The 16,462-nt window shown below is 39.7% G+C and overlaps 1 protein-coding gene across 1 annotated transcript in view; it reads right to left on the bottom strand.

Moving 5' to 3' along the window:
* Nucleotides 1-16,462, bottom strand: part of TMTC1 (transmembrane O-mannosyltransferase targeting cadherins 1) — a 313,576-nt gene that overhangs the window by 50,438 nt on the left and 246,676 nt on the right. The window contains exon 12 of the mRNA XM_068971048.1: nucleotides 16,092-16,235. Coding sequence (XP_068827149.1) covers nucleotides 16,092-16,235 — 144 coding nt within the window. The remainder of the gene's footprint in view (nucleotides 1-16,091; nucleotides 16,236-16,462) is intronic.

Genomic DNA, 16,462 nt, shown 5'->3' with positions numbered 1-16,462 from the left:
TATGTGAGACAGCAAAAGAGACACAGATGTGTGGAGTGGACTTTTGGACTCTGAGGGAGAGGGAAAGGGTGGGATGATTTGGGAGAATGGCATTGAAACATGTATACTATCATGTAAGAAACGAATCACCAGTCTATGTCCGATGCAGGATATAGGATGCTTGGGGCTGGTGCACGGGGATGATCCAGAGAGATGATATGGGGTGGGAGGTGGGAGGGGGGTTCATGTTTGGGAACTCATGTACACCCGTGGTGGATTCATGTCAATGTATGGCAAAACCAATACAGTATTGTAAAGTAAAATAAAGTAAAAATAAAAATAAAAAAAAAATCTTTGTAATAGTCTCTCAAATGTAGTCTGCATGTTTCTATTTCTTGAATGGTGACAAGTAGTTAGTTTGACTGGGAGTCTGGGTTTATACAGTGTGGGAGAGTTGCAGAAAATAAAGAACAAAGGGGCAGGATTGTGGAAAGTTTTGTATATTCACACTATATGTGTGTATGCGATGGACAATCAATGAAGTTCGCAGTTCTCCTAAATGTAGTGGGAAGGTAGAAGAAGAGCAGATGTAGGAAATAGAAAAGAAAGATAATGTGTTACGAGCAACAAAATAGAGAGCTTCAGAGCACCACGAGGTCAACAGGATCATATTGTTTACCTCAGAGAAATCAAGGGGAGTGAGAGCTGAGAGAGTCTTTAGAATTCACAGCTGGTATTGACAGAGCAGCTCCAGAAGCTGAATGAACAGGCAAGGGGGAAAGAGAAGCAGTAAGTGCTAACTATTCTTTTTGCCAATTTGATCAGAGAAAGGAAGGAGTAAAGAGGACCACCTGATGGAGTAGCTGAATGGAGACATTCCTCAGAAGAAGTGGGGCATCTGGAAGTTTGTGGAATGGGAAGAATCTGAAGACCGAAGAGAATGCTCATGATAACGGGAAGGGAAAGGGAGAGAAAAAGAACCAATAACACGTGGATTTTACACTAAAGCTAATGGCCAAAACAAAAGACAGACAACACCAGATGTTAGTGAGGATGCTAAGCAAGTGCATCTCTCACCAATGCAAATGGACCTTTTCACCAACGGAGTGAAAAGTGGTACAATTACTTTGGAGAACTGTTTATCTGGCAGGTTCTTAAAACATTAAATATTTATCTACCCACAATTCTATTTCTAGGTATTTACCCAAGAAAAACAAACATACAAAGACTGGGACATAACTAGTCATGGCATGCATATTCATGATGACTCAAGTCTATAAATAAACCAAGTATCTACCTACAGGAAAATGGATAGACAAATTCAGGAATTTATACAATGAGATATTACTATCCATAAATTTTTAAAAATGTACCATGTAATAACATGGATAAGGCTCAAAAAATCATGCTAAATGAAATTATCCAGATGCCCAAAAGTATACATTAAATGTTCACCTTTAAATGAAGTTCTGTAACAGGCTAAAACTAGTTGGTGGTGAAAAATTTTGATTTGAACAATGATTGCCTCAGAGGAGGGAGTACCTTACTGGAAAGAGGCATGAGGGGCCTTTCTGGGGTAAATGCTATACATGTTATTTTGGAGGTAAATACAAAAGTATATAAAAAGGTCAAAACTAATTGTAACAAACAAAAAATATTGTGCATTTTTGCATATTAATTATGCCTGAATTAAAAAGCCACACAAACACACAAACACAGGCTTATTAGGGAGACAACACAATTCTTCGTCTCCTGGAAGAGCAAAAAACGAGGACATCTATGAACATGTAGGAAATGAGACAGGGGCAAGGGAAGCTAAAAAAATTAACCTTGAATGACTTGAATATTCTTAGTAAAAATAAAGCATTATGTCATCTTCTGGGTGTGTGTATAGGCACTGAGGAGGGGAACAAAGGATACATATATTAGGAAGACAGAAAATATTTGAGAGATATTACTAGACCATAATGGAGGAATTTCTAACAGCTATAATCTCTGATTGTGTTTTTTTCCATGATGGTGTCTTTAGAGTTTTGTAAGGATCACATTCAATTCAGACGTATGTTTTTACCTTTAATACATGACAGACTGGATGAAGGTCTAGGACATACATACAGAGATGATAACTATACATACATATACATCCTGGAGTAGGAACGATGCAGTGAAAAATAGTATTGCTGCTGCTGCTGCTAAGTCGCTTCAGTCGTGTCCGACTCTCTGCAACCACACAGACGGTAGCCCACCAGGCTCCCCGGTCCCTGGGATTCTCCAGGCAAGAACACTGGAGTGGGTTGCCATTTACTTCTCCAATGCATGAAAGTGAGAAGTGAAAGTGAAGTCGCTGTTGTGTCCAACTCTTAGCGACCCCATGGTCTGCAGCCCACCAGGTTCCTCCATCCATGGGATTTTCCAGGCAAGAGTACTAGAATAGGGTGCCATTGCCTTCACTGAAAAATAGTATTAGATTACTATAAAAATAAAGTTAGATATTACAATGGTTTGTGATCTCTCAAACTACAATATGCAACAAATCTTATAACCAAATATTTAATTTGGGGGGGTTGTTAGAAAAAAAGGCTTGAAATGGCTCCTGGGGTGGGGAGGTAAGTGATAATGAGAAAAATATGGAGAGGTACTGGTCTGAGGAAAAACAAAATGCATGCAAAGGAGGGTACCCTGCATTGGGGATACAATTGAGCAAGTAAATGATGTTCAAGCTGTGAGTCTAAGATGAAGTTACATACCTTAACGAAACAGAGCAAATTTTTGCCAAGAAAATGCACTGGTCATAGCAAACACCCTCTTCCAACAACACAAGAGAAGACTCTACACATGGACATCACCAGATGCTCAACACCGAAATCAGATTGATTATATCCTATGCAGCCAAAGATGGAGAAGCTCTATACAGTCAACAAAAACAAGACCAGGAGCTGACTGTGGCTCAGATCATGAACTCCTTATTACCAAATTCACACTTAAATTGAAGAAAGTAGGGAAAACCGCTAGACCATTCAGGTATGACCTAAATCAAATCCCTTATGATTATACAGTGGAAGTGAGAAATAGATTTAAAGGCCTAGATCTGATAGATAGAGTGCCTGATGAACTATGGATGGAGGTTCGTGACATTGTGCAGGAGACAGGGATCAAGATATTCCACATGGAAAAGAAATGCAAAAAAGCAAAATGGCTGTCTGGGGAGGCCTTACAAATAGCTGTGAAAAGAAGAGAAGTGAAAAGCAAAGGAGAAAAGGAAAGATATAGGCATCTAAATGCAGAGTTCCAAAGAATAGCAAGAAGAGATAAGAAAGCCTTCTTCAGTGATCAATGCAAAGAAATAGAGGAAAACAACAGATTGGAAAAGACTAGAGATCACTTCAAGAAAATTAGAGATACCAAGGGAATATTTCATGCAAAGATGGGCTCGATAAAGGACAGAAATGGTATGGACCTAATAGAAGCAGAAGATACTAAGAAGAGGTGGCAAGAATACACAGAAGAACTGTACAAAAAGGATCTTCACGATCCAGATAGTCATGATGATGTGATCACTAATCTAGAACCAGACATCTTGGAATGTGAAGTCAAGTGGGCCTTAGAAAGCATCACTATGAACAAAGCTAGTGGAGGTGATGGAATTCCAACTGAGCTGTTTCAAATCCTGAAAGATGATGCTGTGAAAGTGCTGCACTCAATATGCCAGCAAATTTGGAAAACTCAGCAGTGGCCACAGGACTGGAAAAGGTCAGTTTTCATTCCAATTCCAAAGAAAGGCAATGTCAAAGAATGTTCAAACTACCGCACAATTGCACTCATCTCACATGCTAGTAAAGTAATGCTCAAAATTCTCCAAGCCAGGCTTCAGCAATACGTGAACTGTGAACTCCCTGATGTTAAAGCTGGTTTTAGAAAAGACAGAGGAACCAGAGATCAAATTGCCAACATCCGCTGGATCATGGAAAAAGCAAGAGAGTTCCAGAAAAACATCTATTTCTGCTTTATTGACTATGCCAAGCCTTTGACTGTGAGGATCACAATACACTGTGGAAAATTCTGAAAGAGATGGGAATACCAGACCACTTAACCTGCCTCTTGAGAAATCTGTATGCAGGTCAGGAAGCAACAGTTAGAACTGGACATGGAACAACAGACTGGTTCCAAATAGGAAAAGGAGTACGTCAAGGCTGTATATTGTCACCCTGCTTATTTAACTTATATGAAGAGTACATCATGAGAAATGCTGGACTGGAAGAAGCACAAGCTGGAATCAAGATTGCCGGGAGAAATATCAATAACCTCAGATATGCAGATGACACCACCCTTATGGCAGAAAGTGAAGAGGAGCTAAAAAGCCTCTTGATGAAAGTGAAAGAGGAGAGCGAAAACATTGGCCTAAAGCTCAACATTCAGAAAACTAAGATCATGGCATCTGGTCCCATCACTTCATGGCAAATAGATGGGGAAACAGTGGAAACAGTGCCAGACTTTATTTTTTGGGGCTCCAGAATCATTGCAGATGGTGACTGCAGCCATGAAATTAAAAGACGCTTACTGCTTGGAAGAAAAGTTATGACCAACCTAGATAGCATATTCAAAAGAAGAGACATTACTTTGCCGACTAAGGTCCGTCTAGTCAAGGCTATGGTTTTTCCTGTGGTCATATATGGACGTGAGAGTTGGACTGTGAGGAAGGCTGAGCACCGAAGAATTGATGCTTTTGAACTGTGGTGTTGGAGAAGACTCTTGAGAGTCCCTTGGACTGCAAGGAGATCCAACCAGTCCATTCTGAAGGAGATCAACCCTGGGATTTCTTTGGAAGGAATGGTGCTAAAGCTGAAACTCCAGTACTTTGGACACCTCATGAGAAGAGTTGACTCATTGGAAAAAACTCTGATGCTGGGAGGGATTGGGGGCAGGAGGAGAAGGGGACGACCGAGGATGAGATGGCTGGATGGCATCACGGACTCGATGAACATAAGTCTGAGTGAACTCCAGGAGATGGTAATGGACAGGGAGGCCTGGCGTGCTGCGATTCATGGGGTCGCAAAGAGTCGGACACGACTGAACGACTGAACTGAACTGAACTGAAATGAGAGATGGGATTATAAATTCTTATAGTTAGTTTCTAATCTCATAGTGTTGTGGCCAGAAAAGATGCTTCATATGATTTCAACTTTCTTAAATTTACCAAAGCTAGCTTTGTTGGCCAGCATTCAGTCAATCCAGGGGAATGTTCCATGTACTCAGAGAAGAATGTATATTTAGCTGCTTTTGAATGGAATGCTCTATAAATATCTATTAAGTCCACCTGCTCTAATGTATCATTTAAGGGCTTTGTTTCCTTACTGATTTTCTGTCTAGATGATCTGTTCACTAATGAAAGTGGGTGTTAAAATCCTCCAGTATTATTGTTATGGTTGATTTCTTCCTTTATGCCTGTTAGTATTTGCCTCATATATTGAGGTGCTCCTATGTTGGATGCATATATAATTACAATTGTTATACCTTCTTCTTGGATTGATCCCTTTGTGCCCCTCCTTTGTCTCTTGTAACAGTCTTTATATTTTAAAGTCTATTCTATCTGATATGATGATTGCTACTCTAGCTTTGTTTCTTTAGATTTCCATTTGTATGGAATACCTTTTTCCATCCCTTCATTTTCAGTCTGCATGTGTCCCTAGATCTGAAAGTGGGTTTCCTGTAGACAGCATATGAGTTCAGTTCAGTTCAGTCACTCAGTCGTGTCTGACTCTTTGTGACCCCATGAACCACAGCAAGCCAGGCCTCCTTGTTCATTACCAACTCCCGGAGTTCACTCAAACTCACGTCCATCGAATTGGTGATGCCATCCAGCCATCTCATCCTCTGTTGTCCCCGTCTCCTCCTGCCCTCAATCCCTCCCAGCATCAGGGTCTTTTCCAATGAGTCAACTCTTCCCATGAGGTAGCCAAAGTATTGGAGTTTCAGCTTCAACATCAGTCCTTCCAATGAATACCCAGGACTGATCTCCTTTAGAAAGGACTGGTTGGATCTCCTTGCAGTCCAAGGAACTCTCAAGAGTCTTCTCCAACACCACAGTTCAAAAGCATCAATTCATCGGCACTCAGCTTTCTTCACAGCCCAACTCTCACATCCATACGTGACCACAGGAAAAACCATAGCCTTAACTAGATGGACCTTTGTTGGCAAAGTAATATCTCTGCTTTTAAATATAGATGACATATAGATGGGTATTATTTTTGTATCCATTCAGCCAGTCTATGTCTTTTGGTTGGAGTATTTAATCTGCTTATGTTTAAGGTAATTATTGGTATGTATGTTCTTACATCATTTTGTTAATTGTTTTGGATTTGTTTTTGTAGGTCTTTTTTATTTTTTCTTTCTCATTTGTTCTCTACTCTTGATCTGATGACCACCTTTAGTGCTGTGTTTGGATTTCTTTTTTTTTTCTTTTTTTGTGCAGGTATCAACTGTAGATTTTCAGGTTGTGGTAAACATGAGGTTTTGATATTAAAAAATGTATATATGTCAAGAAGCAACAGGTAGACCTGGACATGGAACAATTAACTGGTTCAAAATTGGGAAAGGAGTATGACAAGGCTGTATATTCTTACTGCCTATTTAACTTCTATGCAGAGTATAAAAATGCGAAATGCTGGGCAGGATGTATCACAAGCTGCCATCAAGATTGCTGGGAGAAATATCAACAGCCTCAGATATGCAGATGATACCACTCTAACAGCAGAAAGCAAAGAGGAACTAAACAGCTTCTTGATGAGGGTGAAAGAGGAGAGTGAAAAAGTCAGCTTAAAATTCAACATTCAAAAAGCTAAGATCATGGGATCTAGTCCTATCATTTAATGTCAAATAGATGGGGAAAAAGTGGAAACAGTGGCAGATTTTATTTTCCTGGGCTCCAGAATCACTGTGGACAGTGACTGCAGCCGGGAAATTAAAAGACGTTTGCTTCTTGGAAAGAAAGCTATGACAAACCTAGACAGCATATTAAAAAGCAGAGACCTCACTTTGCTGATAAAGGTACATATAGTTAAAGCTATGGTTTTTCCAGTAGTCATGTATGATTGTGAGAGATGGACCATAAAGAAGGCTGAGCACTGAAGAATTGATGCTTTGAATTGTGGTGCTGGAAAAGACTCCTGAGAGTCCCTTGGACAAGAAGGAGATCAAATCAGTCAATCGTAAACAAAATCAACCCTGAATATTCAGTGGAAGAACTGATGCTTAACCTGAAGCTTCAATACTTTGGCCACCTGATGCAAAGAGCTGACTCATTAGAAAAAACCCTGATGCTGGGAAAGAGTGAGGGCAGGAAGAGAAGGGGGCAAAAGAGGATGAGATGGTTGGATGGCATCACTGACTCAATGGACATGAGTTTCAGCAAATTCCAGGAAACAGTGAAAGACAGGGAAGCCAAGTATGCTGCAGTTCATGGGGTCGCCAAGAGTCAGACATGACTTCAGTGAGTGAACAACAAATATAAGAAGACTGTTTTAAATTGCTATTCTTTTAATTTCAAATGCATTTCCAATATCCTACGTTTGTACTCTCCTTTTTTCACAATCACTGGTTTTGTTATTGTGTTTGTGTGTGGATGATTTCCTAGCTTTATTGTATGGTTGCCTTTACTGGTGAGCTTTCCCATTCATAATTTTCTTGTTTCTAGTTGTGACCTTTTCTTTTCTGCTTAGAGAAGTTCCTTTATCATTTGTTGCAAAACTGGTCTAGTGGTGCTGAATTCTCTTGGTTTCTGCTTGTCTGTAATGCTTTTGATTCCTCCCTCGAATCTGAATGAGAGCCTTACTGGGTAGAGTATCCTTAGTTGCAGGTTCTTTCCTATCATCACTTTAAATATATTGTATCACTCCCTTTTGGCCTGCATAATTTATGCTGATATCTATGCTGATATGCTAATTAGTTGATATCCTTATGGAAGTTCCCTTGGATGGCATTTGTCGCTTTTCCCTTGTTGCTTTTAATATTTTTTTCTTTGTCTTTAATTTTTGTCAGTTTGATTGCTATGTGTCTTGGTATATCCCTCCTTGGGTTTATCCTGTCTGGGACTCTCTGCACTTCCTAGACTTGGGCGTCTATTTCCTTTCCCTTATTAGGGAATTTTTTAGCTATTGTCTTTCCAGGTATTTCCTCAGGTCCCTTTTCTCTCTCTCTTCTCCTTCTGGGGCCCCTATCATGCAAATGTTGGTATGTTTAATGTTGTCTCAGAGGTCTCTTAGACTGTCTCCATTTCTTTTCATTTTTTTCCCCTCCATTCTGTTCCTTGGCAGTGATTTCCACTATTTTGTCTCTAGGGCATTCTTCTATCTTAGTTATTCTACTATTGATTCCTTTTAGTTTATTTTTCATTTCAGTTATTTTATGATTCACCTCTGTTTGCTCTTTAGTTCTTCTAGGTCTTTGTTAAACACTTCTTGTATCCTCCTGATCCTTGCTTCCTTTCTTTTTCTAAGATTCTGGATCATCTTCACTATCATTATTCTGAATTATTATTACTTATCTTATTTCTGGTAGGTTGTCTATCTCTCCTTCACTTAGTTGTTTTTCTGGGGTTTCATCTTTTTCCTTCATCTGGGGCATGTTCTTCTGCCATCTCATTTTGTCTAACTTTTTATGATTGCAGTTTCCATCCTGCTGGCTTCAGGATTATAGTTCTTTTTGCTTCCACTGTCTATCTTCTTGAAGCTATCTTGAGACTTGTGCAGGCTTCCTGATGGAAGGGACTGGTTCCTGTCCAGTGGTAGGTGGACCTGGGTCTTGCCCGTCTGGTAGAAGGGCTGTGCTCAGGAAGACTTCAAGCTGCTTGTCTGCTGATTGATGGGGCTGTGTTCCTGTCCTATTGGTTGTCTGGCCTGAGGCGTCCCAGCACTGGAACTATAGGCTGTTGGGTGGGGCTAATGGCAGCCTCTGGGTGGGCTCATGGCAATGAATGAATACTCCCCAGGACTACTGCTGCCAGTCTTTGTTCCTGCAGTGAGCCACAGCCACTCCCCATCTCCACTGGAAACCTTTCAATACTGTGATGTAGATCTGGCCCAGTCTCTTACGGGGTCACTGCTATTTTCCACTGGGAACTGGTGTACATGAGACTTTGTGTGTGCCCTCCAAGAGTGGGCTCTCCATTTCCTCAAGTCCCTTGGAAGTTCTGCAATCAAACCCTGCTGGCCTTAAAAGCCAGATTCTCTAGGGGCTCTTACTCCAGTTGCTAGATGCCCGGGCTGGGAAGCCTGCTTGTGGCTTAGAATTTTCACTCCCGTGGAAGAACTTCTATGGCATAATTGTTTTCCAGTTTGTGGGTTGCCCACCTGGTGGATATGGGATTTGCCTTGACAGTGATTGTGCCTCTCCTACCAACTCGCTATGGCTTCTTCTTTGTCTTTGAATGTAGGGTATCTTTCTTGCTAGGTTCCAGGGCCTTTTTTGGTTAACTATTATTCAGCAGTCAGTTGTGATTTTGGTGTTATTGTAAGAAAGAGTGAGCTCACATCCTTCCATCTGGCCTTCTCTGAAATGGGTGTATAAATTATAAACATAAAATTCAGAGAGAATAGAGATTCTAACAATGGTAAACAGCAGAGACATCCTGGAATGAGAGACAAGGAGGGGAATGAAACTTGTCCTGGAAGGAAGGCATGTCAATCTCAAGGTCTTAAAACACACACATGAGCAAAGAGAAGAGTTTGGAGGTGGCAAGTTGTTATCCCATGACACCTTCCAAAGGTCAGAAGGAGTGACCGAGAGAGGAAGAGAAGGTTGGGGAAGAGATAATGAGGTCAAAGAGGAACATTTCAGAATTCAGATACTAGAGGATGCAAAGATGTTTGTAATTAGAAAGCCATGGAATGGTCACATCAATGAATGGGGAAGATAGAGCAGAAGTGTCAGGACCTGGAGGGAATGCAGCAGAGGAACTGTGTGATGGGTAAAACTGAATTCACTAAAGTAGGCAGCACAGTTTGGATAGCAAGGCAGAGTCATTGACCTGGTGCTCAAATCCCTAAGGATGATGAGAAAATGTATAAGACGGTGACATGGCCTTGATAAGGATGAAGATGGTGTCAATGAGCTGATAGACTGGGCTTCAAAGGAGCTGGAGAAGGACATGTAGAGAGAGACAGGTGTGAGCTGCATAAAGATAAGGGAGGAAAATTGCAATGTGGTTAAAATTACAGATAAGGTTGGAAGTAATCTGGATGTTAATAGGTCACCATGGGGTGCTAGTGGGGAGGGGGATTCACTCCAAGAGGAGGATGAAGAAGGCTCCCACCCAAAGTTGACATCCTCATAAGGTGAGAAAGACCTCAAAATGCTTTTGTTTATCCAGCGGGCTGGCATTTTGGATTCTCTGGGGTTTCAGGTAAGAAGCAAGAAAGGGGGAAACTACTAACTTGAGTGTGTAAATATCCTTTTTATGAAATAAAATGTAGTGTGCCTAGTGCCAAAGCTATAAGGAAATGTATCCCCAATATTTACATTTATATCAAAGCTAATTGTTACCATTCTTTCCACATCCTTTTATTCTTTTCAATTCTAATGATCAGACTAAAGAAAATCAAATGTATACTGTTATCAAATTCATCTAAATAGTTCAATTTTGGATACTATATTTCATTTTCTTCTAACTTTTGATTATAAGATTTATTGTAACACCTTTATAACATCCATATCCTATTATGTGAATGAAAGGCAATTTTGGCAAAGGGACAATGTGATTCTTTAATATGAAAATATTCTTTTCTATTAACAAACACCAGATACTATTTTACCCAAGCAGTCTAAGAAGTGTTTCCCCATGCCCTGAATTAAAGAATTCTATTTATGTTGTCTTGTGCCATCAGGAACTTCTGCTCTTTACATCCATAAAAACTTTATGCTAATCTTGCCTAGTTTCTTTTACCTTTTAGGTTTCAAGAAAAGACAACAATAATTAATGTAAAATAAGCATGCTGGCATGGAAAACTGCTCCTTATCAATCAGTCACACCACGAATGTGCTGCACAGAATCATAACAGATAAACTTCCAAGTCCAGGGAAATGGTCATGAAAGAGGTCAAATATATTTAGATAAGAGTCAGTGACATGCACTGCTGTGAATAGGTCTAAAACTGTCTGTCATATAACTCCAAGAATTCAGATGAAACTGGTCCTCAGTACTCTAAGGTCTCTGGGATGCCCTGACAGAATCACATCTTAGTTAGACCTCCTGGCTTGGACAAATATTCATTTCTCTCAAAGTCAAGGTCATTAATAAAGGTCTGTGGTGTTCAGTATAGCAACCACTAACCACAAGTGGCTATTGAACACTCGAAATATGACTAGTCTCAGGTAAACTGTATATGTAAAAAATACACTGGATTTCAAAGATTAATTTTAATTAATTAATGTATATTCTATTGATTTTAATAGAATGTACATTATCCTATTTATATTTTTACATGTTTAACTTAATCAATTTTAATATTATTAATTACATGGAGACCCAGGTTCAGTCCCTGGGTCAGAAAGATCCTCTGGAGAACAGGACGGCTATTCACTCCAGTATTCTTACCTGGAGAATTCCATGGGCAGAGGAGCCTGGCAGGCTACAGTCCATGGGTTGCAAGAGCCAAACATGACTGAGTGCCTAACACACACACACACACACACACACACACACACACATTAAAGTGATAATATTTTAGATATATTGAGGTTTAAGATATATATATTTTATGTTTTAAAATACGGCTACCTGAAACATTTAAATTATATATTCTGGCTCTCATATTTCTGTTGGGCAGGGCTGGTCTGGGCTGTATCCCAGTTTTGAGATGAGCCACTAGGAGGCAGTAGAGTGTAGTGATTAAGAGCAAGGGTACTTGGTCAGGAAGTTTGAGGTTTAATTCCCACAAATTCTGTTTCTTCACTAAGGGACCTTGGCACCTAAATTATCTTCTCCAAGTCTCAGTTTTCTCACTTATAAAACAGGAAAAGCAATTTTGCTTTCCACGTAGGTATGATGGAGTCTAAACCACTCACATCTAAGGGAACCACTTGGGTTCTTACAATGAGCATGAGTTCCAGATTATAAAGGAGAACACAATTTTTAAGTTATCTGCCTAATGAGAAATAGATAAGGCATGAGTCTTAAATAGTAAAATGCATCAAATAAGAACATTTAAAATATTCTTATCTTCTTGAGCCTCTTGATGAAAGTGAAAGAGGAGAGTGAAAAAGTTGGCTTAAAGCTCAACATTCAGAAAACGAAGATCATGGCATCTGGTCCCATCACTTCATGGCAAATAGATTGGGAAACAGTGGCTGACTTTATTTTTGGGGGCTCCAAAATCACTTCAGATGGTGATTGGAGCCATTAAATTAAAAGACGCTTACTCCTTGGAAGGAAAGTTATGACCAACGTAGACAGCATATTAAAAAGCAGACACATTACTTTGTCAACAAAGGTCCATCTAGTCAAGGCTATGGTTTTTCCAATAGTCATGTATAGATGTGAGAGTTGGACTGTGAAGAAAGCTGAGTGCTGAAGAACTGATGCTTTTGAACTGTGGTGTTGGAGAAGACTCTTGAGAGTCCCTTGGACTGCAAGGAGATCCAATCAGTCCATTCTAAAGGAGATTAGCCCTGGGTGTTCTTTGGAAGGAATGATGCTAAAGTTGAAACTCCAATATTTTGGCCACCTGATACAAAGAGCTGACTCATTAGAAAAGACCCTGATGTTGGGAAAGATTGAGGGCAGGAGGAGAAGGGGATGACAGAGGATGGTATGGTTAGATGGCATCACCGAAACAATGGACATGGGTTTGGGTGGACTCCGGGAGTTGGTGATGGACAGGGAGGCCTGGCGTGCTGCGGTTCATGGGGTCACAAAGAGTCGGACATGGCTGAGCGACTGAACTGAACTGAACTTATGCCTTTGACCTATTGCTACTTAACAGCAGAAATATATAAAGGAAAGCAGAAGTAAAACTCCAAATCTAAATGTGGGTTAGTTCTGCTATTTTCTGGTCACCTTTCTCTGCTACTATAGGACATAATGGAAACAAACTTTACAGTTTCCTGATGAAAAACAGGAAAGTCCTTCTTCCTCCCTAAAGGTAATCAATCACATGCCATTTAATAACAAAACATTAAGTAATATTTGGATTGGAGAGCTATTTGGGCAGCATGGGTAATGGAAAGTGAATAAGACAGGGCATGGACTCAACCCTGGATCAGCTACAGCCTGGACCATTGTCACATGAAGTCTTCAAACCTTGGTTTTTTCATCCATAATGAAAATGGGGATGAGGATGACAATGCCTCTCACAATAGTTTTAAAGATTAAATTAAACAGTGGATATAAAACCCCCTTGTCTGTAAACTGTAAAATATTACATGAGTATTAGCTAGTATCATGATTTGGTTCTAGTGGATTCTAAGACTCATCTACACAGATGGAGCCACTGTGCTCTCCGGTTAATATAAAGAGCAGAAGGTAAACAAGGGTGACTTTGTACCTGACGGTTAACCTATCAGGACCTTGGTTCCTATTCGTCCCAATGTATATTAAAAAATCTTTGGGAAGGCTTTATTTTATTTTATTTTTTTAAATAAAGCACTCAAATTCTTATACAGGTGTGAAGCATTACTGGTTTGGATAATCACTGAGTTGATTTTACTGAAAAATACAGAAAAATCTTATATTGAATATCTAGGAGTCCCTCCTACTGTGAAAAGTGGCCATGGCTATGCTCCAAAAAATATTTCCTTGTGCTCTTAACTCACATACACTAACTCAATATAAAGGGGCAATAATATGCCAATTGAAAAAGGAAGGTTGCAGTATGCACGTCTTGTTCAGGTCTGGGTAAGATGAAATTTAAAAGCATCTATGCCATCATTTTCAAGTAGAGCCACATTCAGCACAGTGTGATAATCACAACTGCAGGAGATCATTTCCAACAAGAACTATCAGTTTGTATTCAGGCTGACAAAGTTGGCTTCTTTGTTAAAAAAAAAAAAATGAAAGAAACTCATCTGCAGTATTTTTTAAATCAGTACTATTTTTGAAATGCAAGTATTCCAAAAGACATGAACAGGATTTATCCACCCTTTAATTATTAGGGCTCTAAATTGGACATATATAGATGCAACAATGACTTTTATAAATGAGTCCTTAAAACTTCACATAAATAAATAAGAACTCATAAAAATGGAAGAGTAAAATAAAAGCATCCTATTGACCTCTAAATAGCTACCTACATAACTGACACACTTTCCCCACATCTTTTGATTTCATGTTATTTATTAAGGAGAACATACTGGTACTAAAAGACTTTTCTGTCAGTGTATACGTCTTCATTCTTAGTTGTTTCTCATCACTTTCAATTTATACAGAATGTTAACAAGCTTTCGAATTTTTTTTGGACATAGCCTGCAGGACCTTAGTTCCCCAACCAGGGACCAAATCCATGCCCCCTGCAGTAGAAGTGTGGAATCCTAACCACTGGACCACCAGGGAATTACCTAAACTATCTAATTTTAAAAATTAAGCTCATTTAGTTTTTGCTGACTTAAACTTTTATTTTTTCATTTTATATGTAGTTTCCTTGCATTTATTAATTTTTCTGTTGTACTCTCTTGATTAACTATCCCAGGGCATGGATAACGCCATTCTTAAACAAAACTTCAGACTTGGGATGTCACCTATTCTTTACACAATGCTGCTGTTCAAATGGGATTAAATAAAAACATGACTTAACAAATGAGCACACTAAGGAAAAGAACTAGTATCTCTGTGCATGTGGAAAATTCAAGGAGTAAAAAGAAAAGTGAAGAAGATGCATCCACTGAGGTTCTAAGGCAACTAAGCCAATCTTGGTAAGGAAAAGATTAAATAAGACAGCAAACCAAGGGCCCTAAAAGTACCAAGTGTGCTCTCTAGAAGTTCAGAGATGTAGAAACCAATTCAGGAAGTGTATGGATTGTCAGTAACCTAAGAAGCACAGATAATGCATCACCAACACTGACTCTAATCATTTTTACCCTTTATTTCCATTTCTGGTATTTTAACCTGTTTTTTATATGTAAAAGTTAAATGCCACATCCACCACCATTTCCACTATGACTACTGCCTTAACTATACCAACACCATCATCAACATGCCTAGACTTTACATTAACAAAAATACAAGATACAAAAGTACTTCTTTGCCTTCAGGGAGACTAACTGCACTATTAACCTTTTCCAGGGCAGTGAGTGAAAAGTGAACACCAGTGATTACACCTGGAAGGTCTTCCAAGAGCAAGAGTTACACTTACTAATTCCAAGCTAGGCTCACTTTGCTTCTTGCATGATCAGTTGCTTAGGTTGTCTGACTCTTTGCAGTCTCGTGGACTGTAGCATGCCACGCTCCTCTGTCCATGGGATTTCCACATAAGAATAGTGGAGTGGGTTGCCATTCCTTTTCCAGGGGATCTTCCCAACCCAGGGATTGAACCTGTGTCTCCTGAATTGGCAGGCAGATTCTTTACCACCGAGTCACCAAGGAAGCCCCACTTTGCTTCTTATCTATATCATACACTGGACACAAACTGTGGTTATGCCTTTTGGCTGCACCTTTAGAGTACACTGCTTATCCTAGACCAGCACTTTCCCTAAGGTATATTCATGAAACACCTGGGTAATGCCTATTAAAAATGATTGACTAAGGAAAGTGCTATATTCCGTATTCCCTTCTTGAATATTCACAGAGCATTTAGCATGTTAAAGATGCTTGCAATAAAGGAGCTATCTTTGCTTAGCTCAGCATTTCCTGAGTTTATTTGACCATGCAACCATTCTGTATTCATACCCCTCTACAGGCAATCTAGGAACATCTCCCAGAACTAATACTTCCAGAGAGACATTGGGAAATACCCTTTTGACTGATAAGGGACAGAACGAATTCAGATGAATATTATATCCTCCCAAAGCTTGAAAAACCTATTCTGCCCTAGGAAGAGGAGACAACAGCACAACCAAATGAGTGCCGAAGAGGAAAGGATTTCTTAAAATTACAAGGTCTTCTGATCAAAGGTACCTGTTCTACTTACTTAAGGAGATTCCCGAGATTGAAAAGAGCCCGGTTATGCTGTGGGTTTAGCTGGAGAGCCTTCTGATAGTACATCTTTGCCTCTGCTGTGTCTCTAGTCAGGGTTCCAAGGTTGTTCAGGGCACTTGCATGGCGTGGATACAACCTGAAAAATTAGAAATATTAAGCCATGATTGTTCAAAGACTTCTACATTGGTCATGATTTACTTGTTCTTCACCCCTCCCCATCTCAGGTATGCCAGAACCAAAATGAAACACTGAATTCTTCCTTTATTTTCACAGTATGTCTATGTGAAATCTTTTTTTATTTCTTTATGACTACGCTGAGTCTTTGTTGCTCTGCACAGGCTTTCTCTAGTTGCAGCGAGCAGG

Source organism: Capricornis sumatraensis, chromosome 4, assembly GCF_032405125.1.
Source record: "Capricornis sumatraensis isolate serow.1 chromosome 4, serow.2, whole genome shotgun sequence".
Classification (NCBI taxonomy): Eukaryota; Metazoa; Chordata; class Mammalia; order Artiodactyla; family Bovidae; genus Capricornis; species Capricornis sumatraensis.
Note: the sequence above shows the minus strand (reverse complement) of the source record. Positions and strands in the feature narration are given on the sequence as shown.